At 41.5% G+C, this 19,513-nt stretch overlaps 2 protein-coding genes across 3 annotated transcripts; both read left to right on the top strand.

The window, feature by feature from the left end:
• The first annotated feature begins 3 nt into the window (after positions 1 to 3).
• Positions 4 to 5,125, top strand: pkdc (protein kinase-like domain containing). The gene is made up of 3 exons (XM_049583347.1): positions 4 to 224; positions 2,232 to 2,614; positions 2,794 to 5,125. Exons 2-3 carry the CDS (start codon positions 2,244 to 2,246, stop codon positions 3,404 to 3,406), a joined length of 984 nt encoding a protein of 327 aa, XP_049439304.1. The 5' UTR covers positions 4 to 224; positions 2,232 to 2,243; the 3' UTR covers positions 3,407 to 5,125.
• A 500-nt stretch (positions 5,126 to 5,625) lies between these two features.
• Positions 5,626 to 17,931, top strand: herpud2 (HERPUD family member 2). Of its 2 annotated transcripts, XM_049583343.1 has the most exons (9): positions 5,626 to 5,740; positions 8,186 to 8,581; positions 12,544 to 12,621; positions 13,310 to 13,417; positions 13,731 to 13,894; positions 14,335 to 14,460; positions 14,625 to 14,960; positions 15,143 to 15,254; positions 17,041 to 17,931. In XM_049583343.1, exons 2-9 carry the CDS (start codon positions 8,435 to 8,437, stop codon positions 17,218 to 17,220), a joined length of 1,251 nt encoding a protein of 416 aa, XP_049439300.1. In that variant the 5' UTR covers positions 5,626 to 5,740; positions 8,186 to 8,434; the 3' UTR covers positions 17,221 to 17,931. The 2 variants fall into 2 exon arrangements, with proteins under 2 accessions (XP_049439300.1, XP_049439301.1); XM_049583344.1 differs by lacking the exon at positions 8,186 to 8,581 and having other exon boundaries at positions 5,633 to 5,740.
• The last annotated feature ends 1,582 nt before the right edge of the window (positions 17,932 to 19,513 follow it).

Below are 19,513 nucleotides of genomic sequence, written 5' to 3'. Positions count from 1 at the left end.
CAAAGAATGCTTCCTGTAATCTGACATGAAGCTGAGGGTGAAGTGAAACATGTACATTCAGTCCTAAAGCTGACAGTTGTTGATACATATTTGCAATCCGTGTATTATTTAGGCTTTAATTACATGTTATAGCAGCATAATCTGAATGTGTGAGACAGAAACAGGCAGAAATAAAGGCTGTTTTTGCTGATTGGATGCACAAGCTTCCCTTGTTTGTTAGCAAGGTAAGTGACACTATATACCATACTGTGAACATATTCCACTGCACTTTAAGAAAAAGTATAATCAGCTAAGTGTTCTTAAAATATGAAAAGTAAAAGTTGTCATTGTGCAGTAGTGTCAGTGATTTACTGTCATATCTGATGTTTTTGGCTTAATTTTCCTGCTGCATTAATGTGCATGCTGCATTTTTCTGCTGTAGATGTTTAAGGTTGCGCTCATTGTATACTGATGGGTAGTTTAATTTACAGCAATGCATCATATTCTGTAGGACTATCATATGTGTGTAGTGTCACTGGAAGGACCTGCAGTATCTCTCTTTCAAACACAGTGGGTGAAGGAGCTGCCTGGTGCTGTCAAAGTGTCCTGCATTTTAGATTTGTTAGAGTTATTTATTTTTTTTTAAAATGGGACAATATGTATTAATAAGCAATTACTTGTAAATACATGAGACTACAGCCAGGCGGCTAATTTCCGTCTGCAGTCCCATGGCAGGTTGATGTTTAAACACAGAGAAGGCAACAATGCAAACAGTCTTACTATGTAATGACGAAAACTGTGTGTGTGTGTGTGTGTGTGTGTGTGTGTGTGTGTGTGTGTGTGTGTGTTCCATGTTTTTCTCCTCACTGACTTGGTCAATCCATGTGAAATTTGGCACAGTGGTAGAGGGTCATGGGAGGATGCCAATGAAGCAATATTACATCAATTGGCCAAAGGGGGGCGCTATAGCAACCAACTGAAATTGCAAACTTTGAATGGGCATATTTCATGTCCCGTATGTCGTAGAGACATGAAACTTTGCACAGAGATGCCTCTCCTCATGAGGAACACATTTGCCTCAAGAACCCATAACTTCCGCTTATATAGATTTTCCGCCATTTTGAATTTTCTGAAAAACACTTCAAATGGATCTCTTCCTAGGAAGTTTGAGCGATCTGCATGAAACTGGGTGAACATAATCTAGGGACCAATATCTAAAGTTCCCTCTTGGCAAAAGTTGGAAAACTTCCTAAAACTGAGCTTCTATAAGGCAATGAATATTGTGGAGGGCGTGGCTCATCACATAAAGGTGTAGAACATCTCAAGGGTTTCACCCATCACCACGCAACTTTGTAGGCATATGACCACACATAATCTGAGGGGACCCCTCCATTATTGACCCCATCAAACAAAATGGGGGCGCTAGAGGGCTAATTTCTTATCTAGGCCTAACCGCCATATGGATTTTTACTAAACTTGGTAGATATGTAGAACAGGACGCCTCAAGGTGACTGGAGAAATTTAACTCTAATTGGCAACTGGGTGGCGCTATAACAACAGAAAAATGCTTCAAAATGGCTAAAATGCGACCGATCGCTGTGGCTCCCCCTGTGGACCAATGTTGTTGTTTTTTGGTATGACTAAGTCATGGTATGGTATGCTGTACATAATCACAGAAACTGTCAGTGTGTTATTCTTTCTATGTGAAACTGCACATAGGCATTGAGGATTGGCATAGGTAGAAGGTGACAAAGTTACCAATGGGTATGGACTTGTAAGAAAAATAATACGTAAGTAAGACAGTAAGTAAAACAGAGTAAGACAAGCAAAACAACATACACAGAAACATAGTAGACCAATTTTTAGATATCAATTTATAAAGTGCTTGAGTGCTAGTTAAAGTGCCAAGTGCTAAAGTGTCTGTTTGGCTATCATTCTCCTTTCTCCCACTGCCTCCACCAGGTCAAGGGAACGTCCCAGGACAGAGCTGGCCTTCTTTATCAGATGAGCTGATGCCAGCACAATGTCAAAGAATGAATGTCAGATGAATTTAGTATAGTTAAATTACAGTATTTGCCTCTGAGATGTGGCGGAGTAGAAGTATAAAGTTGCATAATACAGAAATACACAAGTAAAGTCCATGTACCTTGAATTTGTACTTGAGTAAATGAACTTGGTTACGTGCCATCACTGGCTGCTCCCATCTTAAAAGACGCTAAAACACACTATACTTCCTCTTCACTGTGTTTCAGCTCTGACCTGAAATGAAACAGGAGCACCAGGATCTCATCCTGCAGGTGTGTGGAGCGTCATCCCTGCGTGTCGGTGCCAACATCCAGACACTGTGGAGCGGTTATGGGGAGATCGTCCGGCTGCACCTAGAGGGCTGCGAGCGGCCCTCTGTGGTCGTCAAACACGTCAAGTTTCCAGAGGAGGCCGAGCACCCTGGAGGCTGGAACACAGACCGCTCCCATGCACGTAAAGTCAGATCCTACCAGTTGGAGACACACTGGTACCAGAATTACTCCACCAATCAGAGCTGTCGCATCCCTGCCTGTCTGGCTGCCTGTTCCCATGGAGACGAGATGCTGATCGTGCTGGAGGATCTGGATGTGGCTGGTTATGATCAGAGAAGGTATGATCACTGAAATGTGTGACACACAGGTCTGTAGCTTTGCGACGTCTAGGCTATAAAATGAATGGAGGAATTCTACATTTCCATTAAAATGATCATGTAACATTTTTTAGGAGCTGATAAAACCAAACTAAGCGCTCCAATACTGGATTAATAGGAATGTTTGTTTGTGTTTGTAGGACCAGTGTGAAGGACAGAGAAATAAAGACTTGCCTCAGCTGGCTTGCCCACTTCCATGCTCTCTTCCTGGGTGTGGCACCAGACGGCCTGTGGCCTATCGGCACCTACTGGCACCTGGAGACCCGACCAGACGAGCTGGAGGCCATGGACGATGCCCAGCTCAAAGCAGCAGCCGGCGACATTGACAGGATACTCAACAAATGTCGCTTCAAGACCATCGTTCACGGAGATGCCAAGTTAGCCAACTTCTGTTTCTCTCAGAGCGGACGGGATGTGGCAGCCGTTGACTTCCAGTATGTCGGTGGGGGCTGCGGGATGAAAGATGTTGTGTATTTTTTAGGAAGCTGCATGGACGAGAGGCAGTGTGCAAAGAAGGTTCCAGGACTGCTGGACTACTATTTCACAGAATTAAAGCAATCTGTGAATAAAGATGTGGACTTTGTTGCCCTGGAGAAAGAGTGGAGGGAGATGTTTGCATTTGCATGGACAGATTTTCATCGATTTCTGCTGGGATGGATGCCTGGACACTGGAAGATCAACCGGTACAGTAAACAATTGACCAAGGAGGTTCTTCACAAACTGAAACTGCACCCAGAACCAACAACGTTTTAACAATAGACAACCAAAGAACTGAGTGTGTGGCTGAAAGGAGACCACTTTGAACCTGAAAATCTGTGAATGTTAAAATGAATCACACACAAACACCTGTGTACAGTGAAGCATGCTTATCAAAACAATCCTGGATAAATAAAAGCTTGTGAAAAGACTCAGGCTTTTCTTACCAATACTGCAGCTCTTGAAAATGAAAGTGACAATGCTGAGAACAGAAAGGTGAATGGAGTGAAAACCCCTAAATTAATTTCAACTACCCATTAAATCCTGGAAGATTTATATCAGTCTTTTCATTCCTGTTTGTAGTTTTGGGTCTTGGACCATGGTTGGGCAAAACACACTGTTTTAAGGACTCTGGGAAACTGTGATGGACATTTTTCACAATTGTTTGACATGTTATTGACGAAACATTAAGTAATCAAAAATAAATCCGAAGAAGGATCGTCAGTGGCATTTATGGTTAGCTGCAGTCCTATATTGCTTTGTTGTAAAGTACTTTTACTTTTATATGCCTTCGCACTGGCGTGTCCGGAGGCATTATGTTTTCAAGTTGTCCATCCGTCCCATTCTTGTGAACGCAATATCTCAAGAACGCCTTAAGGGAATTTCTTTAAATTTGGCACAAATGTCCACTTGGACTCAAGGATGAACTGATTAGATATTGGTAGTCATAGGCTAAATGTCAAGGTCAATGTGGCCTCATCTGTCTCATTCATCTGAACACAATATCAAGAACACCTTGAGGGAATCTTTTCGAATGTGGCACAAACATCCATCTGGGTGGGTCAAAGGGGTAAAAGGTCAACTTCACTGTGACATCATCTGCAAAAACACTTCTCTGGCCATGATACCACATCATATCTCAGTAACAGGAGGAGAGACATTTGGTTGGATACTGAATTAAATTTTGGGCGCCCACCTTTAAACTGCACTGATTGTTTAGATCATCTGTGCTGTCGGGGGAAAGATGTGTGTGAAGCATCCACGTTTTTACAGACATGAATGGGAACCGTAAGTGCAGCTTAACTGAAACACGGAGGCAAAAAACTGTGTGGCAGTAATTCTAGTTTCTTTTGGTCTTGTCTTGCCTGTAACAGAAGTTAGTCCAGGTTTTCATTAAATTCTGTGTCCTGATACAGATTGTCAGCTGTATCAGCTAGTAGATTCTGAGAGCTGTTACAACAAAGATGGCTCCCACAAGATTGGGATTGTGTAATAAATTTTGACAATTATAAAGAAAATTTTGTGATACTACAGATACAGAAAGGGTCACATTTTTTGATGTAATGTGATCCTTGAGAAGGATGAAATTTTTGATAACTGTAAGTAATTAGTTAATATTAGTTCATTAGTAATTAAGACCCAGTAGCTTAGGTTTAAAAATTTAGCTAACTTAAAGAGAGGGTAAAACACTGATAACTGTAAAGAAAAGAAAATGTGACCCAAGAGAAGGTCAAAGTTTTTGGTAATGGTAAGTATTTAGTATTTGTTGATTAGTAATTATGACCCGCTAGCTAAAAGAGAGGGTGAAAATTTTTTATAATTCTAGAAATAACTTGACTGGATACAGAAAGGGTAAAACATACTGGTAACTATAAAGAAAATAATGTCACCCTACAGATAGAGAATGGGTAACAGATATTGATAACTGCATAAGAAAACTGTGGATCCCTAATTTTGAAAACTGTATTTTTTTTATAATGTGATGTTGTGGATACAGAGAGGATCAAAAGTTATGATGATTGTAAAAAAAAATTAAAAAATAAAATAAATAAATACAGAATAAATATTTTATAACTGTGTGAAATAAATGTGACCTTAAAGAAAAATCAAATCAAGTTTATTTAAAAAGCACTTATAAAAACAACCAGAGCTAACCAAAGTGCTGTACAATAAAATAAAATAAGCATAATAATATAACATGGTTACAACAAAAAGTGAGAGAAATAATTTAACAAACCAAAAAAAAAAAATGTATTTTGCGACTCGCCATTTTGGCTAACAGAATCAGAGTTTGTCAATAAAATACAGTACTTGGAAAATGTATAATAAAAACGTTTGCACGGGCAACAGCTTAAAAATATTACCTGTCACATAATTTGGTGCAACATCTTTCCTCTGTTTTTTATTTCACGTCATTAAACGCAACAGAGTAATGTGAAATATTAATACTTTTTCTACTGCTGCTCTTTTTGCTTCTTATCAGATTCTTTCTTCCCCTGATCAGCTGTTGTGAGGATGATGACGTGTTTCCGGTTTCACACCCGACATTACAACAACAAGGCAGGGAGCCGAGCTGGGGCGAAGAGACGACGATTACACAATAGTAAACAGGTAACAACAAGAAAACATGTCTGATAGCGGCGACTTGACCTCAGTACGTTACGTTAAGACCGTTAAATGTGTTGTCACCGCGGTCACCGGTTCGACAGTCCAACCGAATTTTCTAGCAAGCAACAGCGAAGCTAACGTTAGCCACGGAGCTAACGCCGTTACTCTGCTACCGTGAAGGGTCAAAATATATAAGCAGAGCCGCCCTGAGCGACCTGCCTCATTAAAGATAGCTTCATGAGTGCATGTGTTGGTTTGTGAACATTAGGCTTGTGCCGGTTAGTGGCGGATTTAGCTATGCACCCACCGGTTCAGCTCGACCCGGGATGATTTATAGTTTATTAGTTGTTTTGGCAGTTCACTGTAAAGATGACGCAACATGGCAGGTGTCAGGAAGTGTGAACTGGAGCTCGTGACCCCTCAACTGCAGCGGTTACTTTCTGTTTTCATGGTTTAAAGTGTCTGTCAATAAAATACAGACGTGCATCATATTATTAGCTGACTTAGAGAGACTTAGAGAACACATACCTACTGTATACCAGCTAAACCAGTTAGGTCACCTGTCAGGTTACTTTGCAGCAGTGGGAATCTTCCTGTTACATCAGAAAATTTATTTGCAGTTGTCAGTACAACAGTAACATTATACTTAAACTATAGTCATGGAGATATTCTATATTTTTCCTTACTGTCAACAAATCCCATGCTTAGACTGCAGCTGCAACGACTAGTCAATTAATCCATTATTAGATTGACAGAAAATTACATTTTGATTATTAATCGCTGAATCGCTCGTGTGAGGATTTGCTTTCCTTGGTCATACACAGTTTAGGGAGTAACTAGTTACATTACAAAATACATGTACTCAGTTATAGTTAAAATTTAAAAAAGTTATTACTTATAGTTACTAAGATATAGTTACTAAGATGTTGTTGTTTATAAAGGGGTAAAATCTGGATATATCCTGTTTGGAAAAAGTTTTTATGTAGAATGTAACATTCATTTTGTTGCTTTGCGTTGTTATGCTGCACAGGAATGTCTTCTGTTGGCACAGCCTATAACTGGACATTTATTTTAGCTTTATTTTATCTGAAAAGTAATCCAAAAAAGTAACCATATGTAATACAGTAAAACACATACATTGCCTGTTACATTTTCAACTGGGTGATTAGTAATCTGTAACCCATTACGTCTCACATGTAGCCTTCTCAACACCAATCTTATAGTACATTTAACATTTTGAGGTTTTGAAATGTTGTTTGGACCAAACAAGACATTTGATGAAGCCACTTCAGGCGAGGGTATTGTGACACGTTTTTCTCACTTGCTTCTAATGTTTTGTAGGCCAATTGATGAATTGAGAAAATATTCTACAGATTAATTGATAAGGAACAGAATTGTTCGTTGCAGCCCTTGTAAAGACCAAAACAATGTTTTTGCCAAGCAGGTTTGCACATACATGGAATTTGGCTTTGTGTTTTGATGCATAACAATGGACATAGTGCAAAAGTTAAGAGAGACAACTGACTGTATGAAGTATAAAGTAGTAGATATGCATTAATGATCTGAACCTACTAACTAGTACTGCCTGTGTAGCCAATGTCTGATACACATAGTTTACTCCTCTGTGCTGCAGAGCTCACTTATTGTCCAACTACTATATTACTTGAAACACATGAATGATTCACACCACAGTGCTGTGTGACACTTTCATTTGAGCACCATGTGCATGTCTGAAAATTGTCCATAACATATGTGGTAATTAATGTAGTTCAAGTAAAGCTTGCTAAAAACTACACTGCCAAACTGTTTTTGGAAATTCCATAACCCTTTTAAAAATGAAAGTAAATGTTCCTGACCTGTTTCTAAAAGTGTATCGCTTCACTTGGAGAACAACATCAGTCAAAAGCCAAATATTAATCATTTAAAGTAGGAAAAATAGTGAGGTACATGTAGCCAAAACTAAAACAGAGTTAAAACAACTTCATGCAAGTTATAATCAGTTATAGATAGTTGTTGATTTAATTTTGTGGTCATTTTGGAAGCTTTGATTTGTGGTGCTGTTGAGGTGTAATATGTTATATTGAGAAGTATCTCTAGTATTAAGCACTATTAATATCAAATGGATTGATAGAATATTAAGAACGGGGTATACAAATTCAACAGCACCAAAATCTACAGCCTCTAACATGACACACAGCTGAGTGAATGCTTTTTTATCATTTCAAATATAAAATTAAGATGACATTCATAGGACCAGGGTATAAAAACTGACAAAACAAAACATAAAAATGATCTACGCTGATTGGTGCATTAAAAAGATAATCCAGATGATTTAATATGATGATTTTATGTGTTATGAAAATCCACCAGCCTTTACAATGTATGAAGAACTTCCTTCCCCTCAAACACACTCAAACTCTTCCTCTTTTTTTTCACACGAAATCCAAGAACTGTCACCACAGAAGAACTCCCATCACTGTAGTTGGAAAGCACCAACTTCCCCCCGCAGATGAGACAAATGTTGTAGAGGGGGAGCCACCCCCCACCCACAGCGGGGACAGTGTTTGGTGTGTTTCAGCTGAGCCCAGAATGGAGGGGATTTGAGGGAGCTTCCTCCTCAGGTGTGTCCTGAGTTGTGACACTCCAGCTCTCCTGAGCTCCGGTTCCTCAGAGCCCACCCTGCTAGTAATATGAGCCATGGAGTCCTGGGCAGTTGATAGTCCTGTAACCCTGGTCATTAAGGCCCCCAACCAAAAGTACGAAGACCAGACCATTAACTGTTTCCTCAACTGGACTGTGGAGAGGCTGAAGAGTCACATCTCCAACGTGTACCCCAGCAAGCCGGTAAGTCGCTGTCATGTTCGAGGGTTTTCTTTGTTGCCTTTGTTTAGACTCTGCTTCTGCAACTTCCCCAGTTAGGATATATAAAGTTTTATCTTATCTTAGGGTCTGAACTTAGAGATAAATATGCTTAAAAAGAGTTTAAACTGACACATGGTGCAGGATTGAATTCTAAAAGGTTGTGATGAGGTTTAGGTGATCACAGAACTAGATGCATTCAGGTGTTTCATTCCTGATCTAGCCCAGGAAAGAGGGGAGTAACAATAAAATAAAACCAGGGAAAATAAATCAGGGGAATCAAATATAAGCAAAATACAGCAATTTATTAACAAGTAAAGAAATAAAAATGTGCACAACTAAAACTTAAGGTTACAAGTAGAAACTACTTTCTCATCAAAAGAGAAAAGCAACACTAGTTTAAATATCAAATCAAAAAGGAAGCAACACACACAGCCTCTCTGCTAACGTCTGGCCCTCTGCCTCCTCTGTATGGTTCTCCAGTCTTTTGGGCCTAGTCCACACGAGCACGGGTATTTTTACAACCAAACTTTTTGGTCTCCAGTTTGTAAAAAATCTGTGTCCATACAAGCGCGGTAATGAAAATACCTCTGTCCACATGACACCGCAAATTCAACTATCAAGCAATGTAATACACATGCCAAAGCAGTAGGTGGCGATATAACTCCTAACTGTAAGGCCATTGTAGCCAATCAGAGGGCAGTAAAACGTCATTACCGGAAAAACAACAACAAGCGTACTATTATGCAGCAGGAGCAGTCTCCGTAATAGCACACTCTTGCGCCTCTGTTGCTGGATGTGGTTGAGTAGCGTTAGTTGTATGATACAGCCACAAAGTGCTGATATGCTGCTAAATAGCAGCAGTATTTTGTTTAGGTCCATCCTCAAATCGTCTCTTGCACACTGGATCGGGTAATAACACAGCTGTTTTCTGTTTATGTCGCACACTGTGACGTCATACAATGGAGACGAGACAAAATAACTGCGGTTATCGTGTCTACACATGACTGCTGACAACAAACTTTTCCAAAAAGTTCACCCTGGACTCCGGTTATAAATAACTCCGGATACAGGGGCCCAAAACTGCGGTTGCGTGTGGATGAAAGGCCAAACCGTGAGCAAAGAGTCACGGGTTTATAAAAACCTGCGTTGGTGTGGACAGCCCCTTAACCTGCATGTTTCTGGTGAGCAGATTAAGCTCAGGTGTGCTCAATTACTCTCTGCACAGTGAGGAGGCAGGAGGGCTGCACCTGGAGAGGCACACAAGAGAAAACAGAACAATACACCACCCTGTGGCACGCAGTATCAGGCCTTTGAACACCAAAAGACAAATAAAGGGCTGTAACTAACAATAATATTCTTTATCGATTCATTTATTTTCTCAAGTGATCAATGAACCAGTTGGTCCACAAAACACGAGCAACATAATTTTCCAGAGCCAAAATACCTCTAAACACAAAGATATTCATTTTATGATGATGGAAGAGAAAGGAAAGGATCAAATTCTCACATTTGATAAGCCTGAACCAACATATATTTGTCATGTTTCCTTGAAAATATTAACAGGCGATTCATTTTCTGCCGATCGCCTACTCAGTTAATCGTTTCAGCTCTAGATAAATTTCTATTCCCAGTAGAATGAGTAAACAGAAATGAAAATCAGGCACGTTATACCATTAATCATTTATTGAAATCATAAGTCAGCAGCTGAGGCATTCATGAAACATGTGAGTGAATGAATGAAAAAGGACAAAGTTGCACTGACATTTTATCTCTTGAGCATTTAACACTCCTGAACACCTGTAAGTTTGAAAGGTGACTGTGAAAAAGTCGTAGTTTCGTCCTTCTTGGACCACAGTGGCTGTCACTTACAAAATATTTCAGCTATATTTTTTTTCCAGTGGGGGAAAAAAATAAAAACCAGTCCTGCAGCATAATCCACGTCTGTGCTCTGTCACGTATGCTTAGTATGTTCCAAAACAATCACATGACTAAATGCAGTGCTCCTGTTTTTATCCTAAATAATGGCTGTGTTGAGGTTGCTAACAGATGCATTTTGTTGTTTGTGGACAAAAGAGCAGCCGCTTCCTCCTCACTTGTTTGGTGAAAAATAATCTCCTCTTTCAGTTAGTACTTAGCAAAGGGGGCTGCTGGATTTTTATGGATGAGGCGAGCAGTTACCTGGGAAATGCTGTTGTTCTGATGTATGCTTTAACACCTCAAATTTCAGATTTACGGACTGCTTTGCACTGCCAAAGTCAGTTTCATTTTGTCATGACAAAAAGAAAACCAAAGATACTAAGAGTGAAGCAAAGCTGCGTAACCATAGCAACAAGCAACATGTGTTAAAATGTCAGTGAAAGTTCGTGCCTCAAGTCTGTGTGTGTAAAATGATCCGATGATGCTGCCAAAGACGATTATGAGAGGGGAAAGCACAGCACGCATAAACACAACCATTGATTTGTAACCTTTTAAGGTTTTGTTATTTGTTTGTACGTCAGTCGTCACTTTTCTGTCATACAACAACATGAAGCACAGAGGCTCAAGAAGCACAGAGAATATAGTTATACACACTGTGTATGCTGTCAGTGAGAGTTGAAATCTAATCCAGCCCTGTAATCTAATCTAATCCAAAGGTGCCTAATCACTTAGTACACATAAAGGATTCATGGTATAACATTCCACATTACAACAAGGTCTTCCCTTCTCACAGCTTGAAACAGAAATATCAGGTTCAAATGTGTCGTCATAGACAGTAATCGGCACAGTTGCACATTTAGATACAGTGAAATGCATCTTCCCTGACTCTCTCAGCCCTTAAAGGTCCAGTGGGCAGGATTTAGGGGGATATACAGGCAGAAATGGAATATATTATATTTATAACTATGATTTCATTAGTTTATAATCACCTGAAAATAAGAGTCGTTTTGTTTTTGTTTCCTTAACCCCAGTTCAGACCAAAGATTCATGAAGTGTTGAACTGTTTTAGAGCGTTGCAGAGAAAAGTTGCAGCGGTGTGAACTGGCTGTCTGAGCTCGACTTAAGCAGGCTGATGGTGTCACCTGCGACTCAGCTGGTCAAATCACCGGCGGCTGGATTTAGAACGTAAAGCACGTCATCTTTTTCTATAGATAATCAGCTTGCGGTGAAGTCCGCTGGTCAAGTCAAAATGACCGCAGATCGCGTGTTTGCTGAGAGATGATACACCGTCTCATCTAGTTGCACTGGGCAGCAGGTTTTTTAGAACGTTGCCGAACAGCGTGTTGCAAGCAGTTACCTGTTTTAGTTCGTCTCATCGTGAATCTTTGGTCTGAACTGGACTTCAGAATGAACTGTTTATATCTACATACGGAGCAGCTCCTTCCATGAAGTCTGCCATGTTGTTCCGCATTCGACCAGAACAGACAAACCAAACGTTGGCTCTAGATAAGGCCACTCGTGTTCTTGCGTTGGCCACTGTAATTCTTCTACATGCTTGGCACACAGGAGAAGTTTCAGTTCTGCAACCTCTCTGCTACATGCCACTAAATCCTCCACACTGGACCTTTAAACCTAAACATAAATAAGATAAAGTGAAAGACAACAATAAGAAGAAATCCTACAACATTTTAACATTTTAGAGCTGACTAGAGAAATGATGGTTCATTTAAAAGACTATTCCTTGAGCACTTTAAAGACTTCTCATCCAGGTTTTCTGTAAAGCTGAGATTCATTCTTGTCCTTGGAAACACTTGAAACAGTTGTTGACTTTGTAGGTTTTAGCTCTCAGGCCCTTTTTTTATTGGGCACTCTTATCTGTGTACACTGTAAAGAAAAGAGTGTTAGGCGGGTGAGATAGACACACAGCCTGTGGTCCAGTTGTTTTTAATGACGCATTCAGACTGCTTCACACTGTGCGTACAGCGGTCATTTCTTTGTCTCACCATGAGATGCTGTTTGTGTTGTAGCTGTCCAAAGACCAGCGGCTGGTGTACTCAGGAAGGCTCCTTCAAGACCACCTACAGCTTAGAGATGTGCTTAGAAAGGTAAGAGCTACTGCGGGGCTGTGTTTTCTGTGTGTGTGCATGCAGGTGAAAGCATGCACAATGTTTTACATGGATAAAATGTTGTTTGGCAACCCACCCAAAAAGAGTAGTCCCTCTCCGAGGAAGCCTTTTAAATGTTTATATGGCTATTTTCATTATCAGTTAATCTGCAGGTTATTTTCTTGATTTGTAATTTAGTCTACAAAATATAAAGTTGTGGAAAATGGGAGTTGAAATCGTTCACGGTTCAAGTTGGTGTCTTTAGATTTCTTGTTTTGTCCAACCAAACAAACCAAAACCCAAATATATTCAGTTGAAAAAGAAAGTATCAAAGCATTTGAGAAGCTGGAGTCAGCAAATCTTTGGCATACTTGCTCACACGCAGCTTGTTCACATGTCTGTGTGTGTGTGTGTGTGTGTGTTGTGGGGGAACTGAAACAGGCTGCCTGGGACACAATAGCTGATCTGACGTGTTTTACCAACAAAGACTGAGCATTGTGTCTAAATTCTGGTCATTTCCACACTAATCCTTCTTCCCTCTCTGTCTCTCTCTCTGTTTCTTGTTTTGTCTCTCTGATCTGTTGCTGCCTTCACCTCCTTTTCCTCCTCCGCCTCCGCCTCCTCTTCCTCCTCCTCTCTCTCCTCCTCCCACATCCTCGGCTCGTGCCCCGACCTCGTCGACCCACAGCAGGATGAATATCACATGATGCATCTAGTGTGTACCTCTCACAGCCCCCCAGCCTCACCCATGCCTCGGAGCCCCTCCATGGCCAGCTCTTCTGCTTCTGACTCCAGCGTGAGTAGACCCACACACACACGTTTGCTTCTTAATCTCCTTCGTTCGACGGCTGCAAATCGTCACATATGTTGTTTTGATAGGCCCACATTTGCCCACAGGCCGTGAGCTGAGTATTCTTCACCTACAGCAAATATATGTTTTCTCCCACTTGTTTTCCTGTTGCCTCTGTATGCAGTCCCACTGCCACTAAAAGTTGCTTTTCATCCAGTCTGAACACACCTTTATAAAACACTTTCATTTGTGTTCATCATAAAAACTGTGCTCTGTGTTCAACTCAACTTCTGATTGTGGTTGACATCTCGCTCTTTAGAGTTCAGACAGTGCCGGCTCCACCTCTCCTGCCACCACACCAAATCAGGACAGTCAGCCAGCACCCTCCTCTTCCTCCTCTGTCCCAGGAAGTTATGATGGCCTGAGGTATCGTGGCGGCTTCCCCCAGTACAACCCTCAGAGCCCCGCTGGTGTCCCTCAGTGGTAAGAAAACCTCTGATTTTATTGTAATATATGCAGATATCTTTTTTGTCAAACACATGCCACCTGACAGAAATATTTTTGTAGCATGGTATCATAAATTTTAAATATAGAAACTGTGTAATCTGATGTAATCCAATACAACCGTAATCAGTTTGTGTTGAGACTGTGAGAGTTGCTGATTCAAGACTTCTGTCCTTCTGCTAGTGGAGGTGTTGTGTTGGATTTTATTACACTGAAAGCAGAACTGTAGAATAAGTTTGAGGTCTGTGATCTTTACTTTACAAGCAACCACTTTAATCAGCCAGAAGACTGAAATACATTTTAAAACCTTACAGAATATTTCCACTGTGGATAATTAAGAGTGAGAACTGAAAAAGACCAGACAGAAGATTGTTGTTTTCATTATACTGTGTTAAAACATGACAAACATTTCTCTACAGGCCGGATGGAGCGCAGGTGCCTCTACAAGGCCACCTCCCTGCCAACATGCCCACCCACCCCATGTACATGCCCATGCAGATGCTGTGGTGGCAGCAGATGTATGCTCGCCACTACTACATGCAATAGTAAGTCAAATAAACGTGTCTGTAAATGTTAATACACTGATTAAATCTTCTTATTATCACTGCCATATCATGAATATTAATAATAGTGAGGACTTGTATCACCCAGAGGGGATTCTGTTGTGCTTTCTTCTAAATACCTGTGTCTTTCTGCCTCCTCTCTTCAGTCAAGCAGCTGTAGCCGCCTCTCAGCCTCCCACCACCTCCCCTCCTTCCTCTTCCTCCTCCTCACCCCATCGACCCGCCCAGCCCAATGAAGCCGTGCAGCCCCCGCTGGGGCCCAACCCGGCCCCCAACCCTTTACCAGAGAACCAGCCGGCCAACCCCAACATCCAGATGAATGCGCAGGGCGGGGCGGTGTTAAACGACGACGAGCTGAACCGTGATTGGCTGGACTGGTTGTACACAGTGTCTCGTGCTGGCGTCCTGCTCAGCATCGTTTACTTTTACTCCTCCTTTAGCCGCTTCGTCATGGTGGTTGGCGCCATGCTGCTTGTCTACCTGTGAGTCAGTTACATTTTTACATTTCTCGCATTTACTTTAATTTGTATTCAGCTCAGTGCAGTTTGCTGAATGTGTTATTTTAAGGCAGAGCACCACTTTTGAAACGTGTTGATTCATGTATTGATGTTGAAGATAAAAGCTTTAAACCCAAATTTAAGAGCATGTTTGTGTTTTTCCGCAGGCATCAGGCTGGTTGGTTCCCCTTCAGACCCGAGCAGCAGAACCTCAGAGGAGGAGAAAGGGCCAGAGCTCCTCAGGAGGAAGCAGAGAGACACCAGGACATACAGGAAATGGTTGGTTGGAGAATGTCTCTCAACCTTATTGCTATGCCATCCTAAGCTCTGCAGGAACCATGTCCAACACGTTCCTTTTGAAGACAGACAGCCGCAAAATCAGTGAGATTTCCTAAATGAACAGATAAGATTTATCTGCAAAGAGACACGGGGCCGTACCTTACACTGAGTGAAAAGTGTCACACAGTGCAGCACAACTGTCATTGCTTGTTTAAGATTGACTCATTTGTCATTTTCACGGCCAGCACCCAGTTTGTGTAAGTAGCAAATGTACTTGAGCCTATCTGTGGGCCCATGGGTGTGTAGGTCTTAAAATGAGGTGTTGGCATATTGCTGTTTAGGGCAACAGAAAGTGATTGTGTCATTGACAGACAAAAACCTGGGGACAAATTCACAAATAATCTGAGAACACTCTCAGAGAGCTCCTAATTTAGCCTTAAAACTTTTTGTAAGGAGTCCTAGCTTAGGAGTGATTTAGGAAAGCTCCCAGGGCAACTCTGAGCAAGGACGAGACAGAAACTTTCACCTCAGTGAGGAGGTGTGGTTGACCCTTTTGGTAGGAGTGACGCAGACACAGTTAAAGTGTTGTCATTGTTAGTGTGATCACTGCTGATGGAAGGTTGAGAGAAATTCAAGTCATCACTGCTGCATGTTTCCAGTTTTCCACATATCATTGTGATCATTTAATTTCTGGCACTGTATTGTTGCTGTGTTGGGTGGGAAATGTGTGCGTATCCCCAATGAGATTGGCCACAAACATTATCTCCGCACGATCTAATCTGTAGCATTTAATTAACTCACTGTCCTTTAGTCTTTGGAGAATATTTCTCTGACCTCTTCGTGTTTCCTCCATTTTCTTCTCTGCTTAAGAAACCCTTCAGCCTTGTAATGGTCCTCCTCTCTCCTAACAGTTCTTCACCTTAGGAACTCTCTTTAGGGTAAAAAACTTTTTCTCTTAACTTTAAGGGTAAATTCAAAGTAAATGTCACAATTCTAAGAATTTCCTTAGAATTTTGTCACGAGGAGAAACTCTTAGTACTGGGAAGCTTTGTGAATACGGCCCCTGGTCTCTGTCGAAAGAGCTCATTATTCAGATAGTAAGATGTGCCTATAGAGGGGTTCACAAGGCGCGTACACGCTGTTGTTTACACACACAGGGACGTGTTGATGAGTTGTGGATGGGTAAAATAATACATTGTTAATGAGTAAAATATTTATGACATCCTCTAAGATGTGACATAGCAGAGAGGAGAGCTGCTGTGTGACTCTGCATGAAGGAAGACACTGCACATTTACTCACAAGAAGCAGCTTAACTTCACTGAGTATTTCAGAAGCTAAACGTTTAGTTCTGTTTCCTTCGTCAAGTTTATAAACTACAGTTTTAAGTTTTACTGCCTAAATGTCCCAAAGTATTTGCTGCAGTGACATCACTGCTCCCACTGCATTACTCTCAAAAGAAAACCACTCACTTCTCCGATTTTTCTGCGGTGTAAGTAGCAGTGCACCAGGTGCAGGTGGGCTTTTAAAAGCAGTAAGAGTTGACACGTAAGTACAACCTCTGCCCCTTGCCCCATCTTACTTTGCGCCCAGATTATGTGCTGTTTAATCGGCAAAGGTGGAGTTGGACACGCCCTAAGTGCTGAAAATTAAATCAAAATATAATCATCATTGATGACTGCAATGATCAGATTACATGTCTGAATATATTTATTAATATGTACAGCATTACATTTCACTGTGTTCTGTCTGTCAAACCATGACTGTCTCCTCTCATCTGTGTCCCAGGAACGTCTGATGGACGAGGGGATAGAGGACGAAGACAGCGGTGAAGAAGGAGGTGGAGGCCCTGAGGACCCGGCTGCTGCAGCGCTCCCCGAACCAAGCTTCCTCACCACCGCGTGGTCCTTCATCAGCACCTTCTTCACCTCGCTCATCCCAGAGGGACGGCCCCACCCGGCTAACTAGGCAGACCCTACCCCTCTACCTGTCATACACCCCTCGTCCCCCTGCCAGCAGGTACCGCTCTACAGAAGTATCACAATCCCCACCTTCATTTTTACTGTCCTAAATACCCCAAACCATCTTCAGATGCCCGCATACGTTCAAATCCCAGACCGCCAGGCCAGTCGGCGACAAACCTCTGACATGCCGCCAACAAGCAGGCACGTATTTAAAACAGGCTCCTCTGAAGTTTGAGAGCAGATGCAGTGAGTTCTGCAGGACGGTAGGAGAATAAAGGAACATGTAGAAAGTCAATCTCACGTTGTGTTGATGGAGCTTCAGCAGTGAAAGTTATTTTTTTTCTTTCATCGATGGTGAATTAATGAGACGTGGCGAAAGTGAGTGACGCCAGAGGGAGCTGTCTTCCATTTTAAATAAGCAGTGATAAGGTCATGCTTTTTAAACTTTTCAATGATGGATGTGAATCAAAAAAAAGAAAACAAAACCATGAATCTCCCTAAAATGAGAAGGAGACGTGTGTCCTAACAAACCATGAAAAACCACATCCGCAAAGACATTCTCATGTGTGCACACGACGTGCACAAAGACATTGCAGCTACTGAAGCACATTGTTTTCCCACTTTGTGTATTTCAACATTATTTACACATGTAAGTATATGCATCTTTAATTCCTGAATATATGCTTTTTTGAATAAAAATCTTGCTGCGGTTCGACTCCTCTGTTGTGTTTTACTTCCCGTGATTTAATCTGTAGTTACTCTCATGTCCTGCAGGTGGCGGTGTTTACACACAGATGTTCAGTGACTCAGTTGAGACGTGTTTGAAGAAGGTCTGATTGAAATCCTTGAATGGGACTTTAATGAATTGCCTTCATTCCACAATTGTTTGCACACCTTTATGATCTAATTTTTAATTTTTGTAAGTTATGCTTCTTTTATTAATCATATTTTCTTAATTCCAAAGTTGCTGTTGTGTCTTATTCTGGTATTTTAATATTGTTTCCAGCGTTTAGGCAATGACATTGTGACTTTGTCATTGCTTAAAATATTTTAACTGCATTTATAGGTAAAGAAGTAGTAATAATACAGTTTGGTAGTTAACAAAAAAGCAAGTTACAGAATGTGTCACACAAATTATAACAAATCCAAATAGAAAAAGCAAACTTGAGTTGATTTAAAAAAAAATAAGAAAAGAAATAAAGACAGATAAAATAAAATAAAAGTAACAGGGGGATGAACTGTGTGATAAAGGCATATTTCAATGCTACAGTTGGTAACTTTTGTGATGATTCCTCAGAGATGTTGGTCCATATTGACATGATGACATCACACAGTTGCTGCAGATTTGTCGGCTGCACATCCATGATGAGAATCTCTCGTTCCAGCACATCCCAAAGGTGCTCTATTGGACTGAGATCTGGTGACTGTGGAGGCCATTGGAGTACAGTGAACTCATTGTCATGTTTGAGATGATGTGAGCTTTGTGACATGGTGCGTTATCCTGCTGGAAGTAGCCATCAGAAGATGGGTACACTGTGGTCATAAAGGGATGGACACGCTCAGCAACAATACTCAGGTAGGCTGTGGTGTTTAAACCATGCTCAGTTGGTACTAAGAAAATCTCCCCCACACCATTACACCACCAGCAGCAGCAGCCTGAAGCGTTGATACAAGGCAGGATGCATGGAGTTACTCCCATGTGATTGGCTGATTACCTATTTGCATTAACCAGCAGTTGAGCAGGTGTACCTAATAAAGTGGCCAGTGAGAATGAGCCTGCTCATGTATCGGTCAGTTTCTCATATGAGCATGAAAGTTTTCCTGCACATGCTCAGTCGGGGCACTTCGACTGAGAGCAGGTGCTACAGTGCATCACCATCCCGTCCTCACAGGTGTCACACACTCTATCTCTCATCCCCATCTTCTCTCTGTTTACTTAATAAAGTCACTCTATCTCTGTGGCATGTGTCCAGCCCAACTGCTGCCTGTCCAAAGACAACGAGGCCTGATAGCAGGGAAACAGGAGAGAGCCGTCTGCATAACAAGGACTTATTATGATGATGAAATGTCCTACAAGCCCCCAAACACCCTCTTAAAGAAATCTCTCCCTCCGATAAGAAGAGTCCAACCCCGCAGAGAGAAAGAGAGAGGTGGGGGGATCCTAACCTGATTGGATCGGCGGCTCAGAGAGGGCGCGTGTAACGAAATCAAATGGCCGTCAAGCCGCTGTCATGCATAATTAATTGGGCCTTCTACGACCAACTACACAAAAATCCATGGTCATTTGATTAGGGGGT

This window comes from Epinephelus fuscoguttatus, linkage group LG8 (genome assembly GCF_011397635.1).
Source record: "Epinephelus fuscoguttatus linkage group LG8, E.fuscoguttatus.final_Chr_v1".
NCBI lineage: Eukaryota > Metazoa > Chordata > Actinopteri > Perciformes > Serranidae > Epinephelus > Epinephelus fuscoguttatus.
Note: the sequence above shows the minus strand (reverse complement) of the source record. Positions and strands in the feature narration are given on the sequence as shown.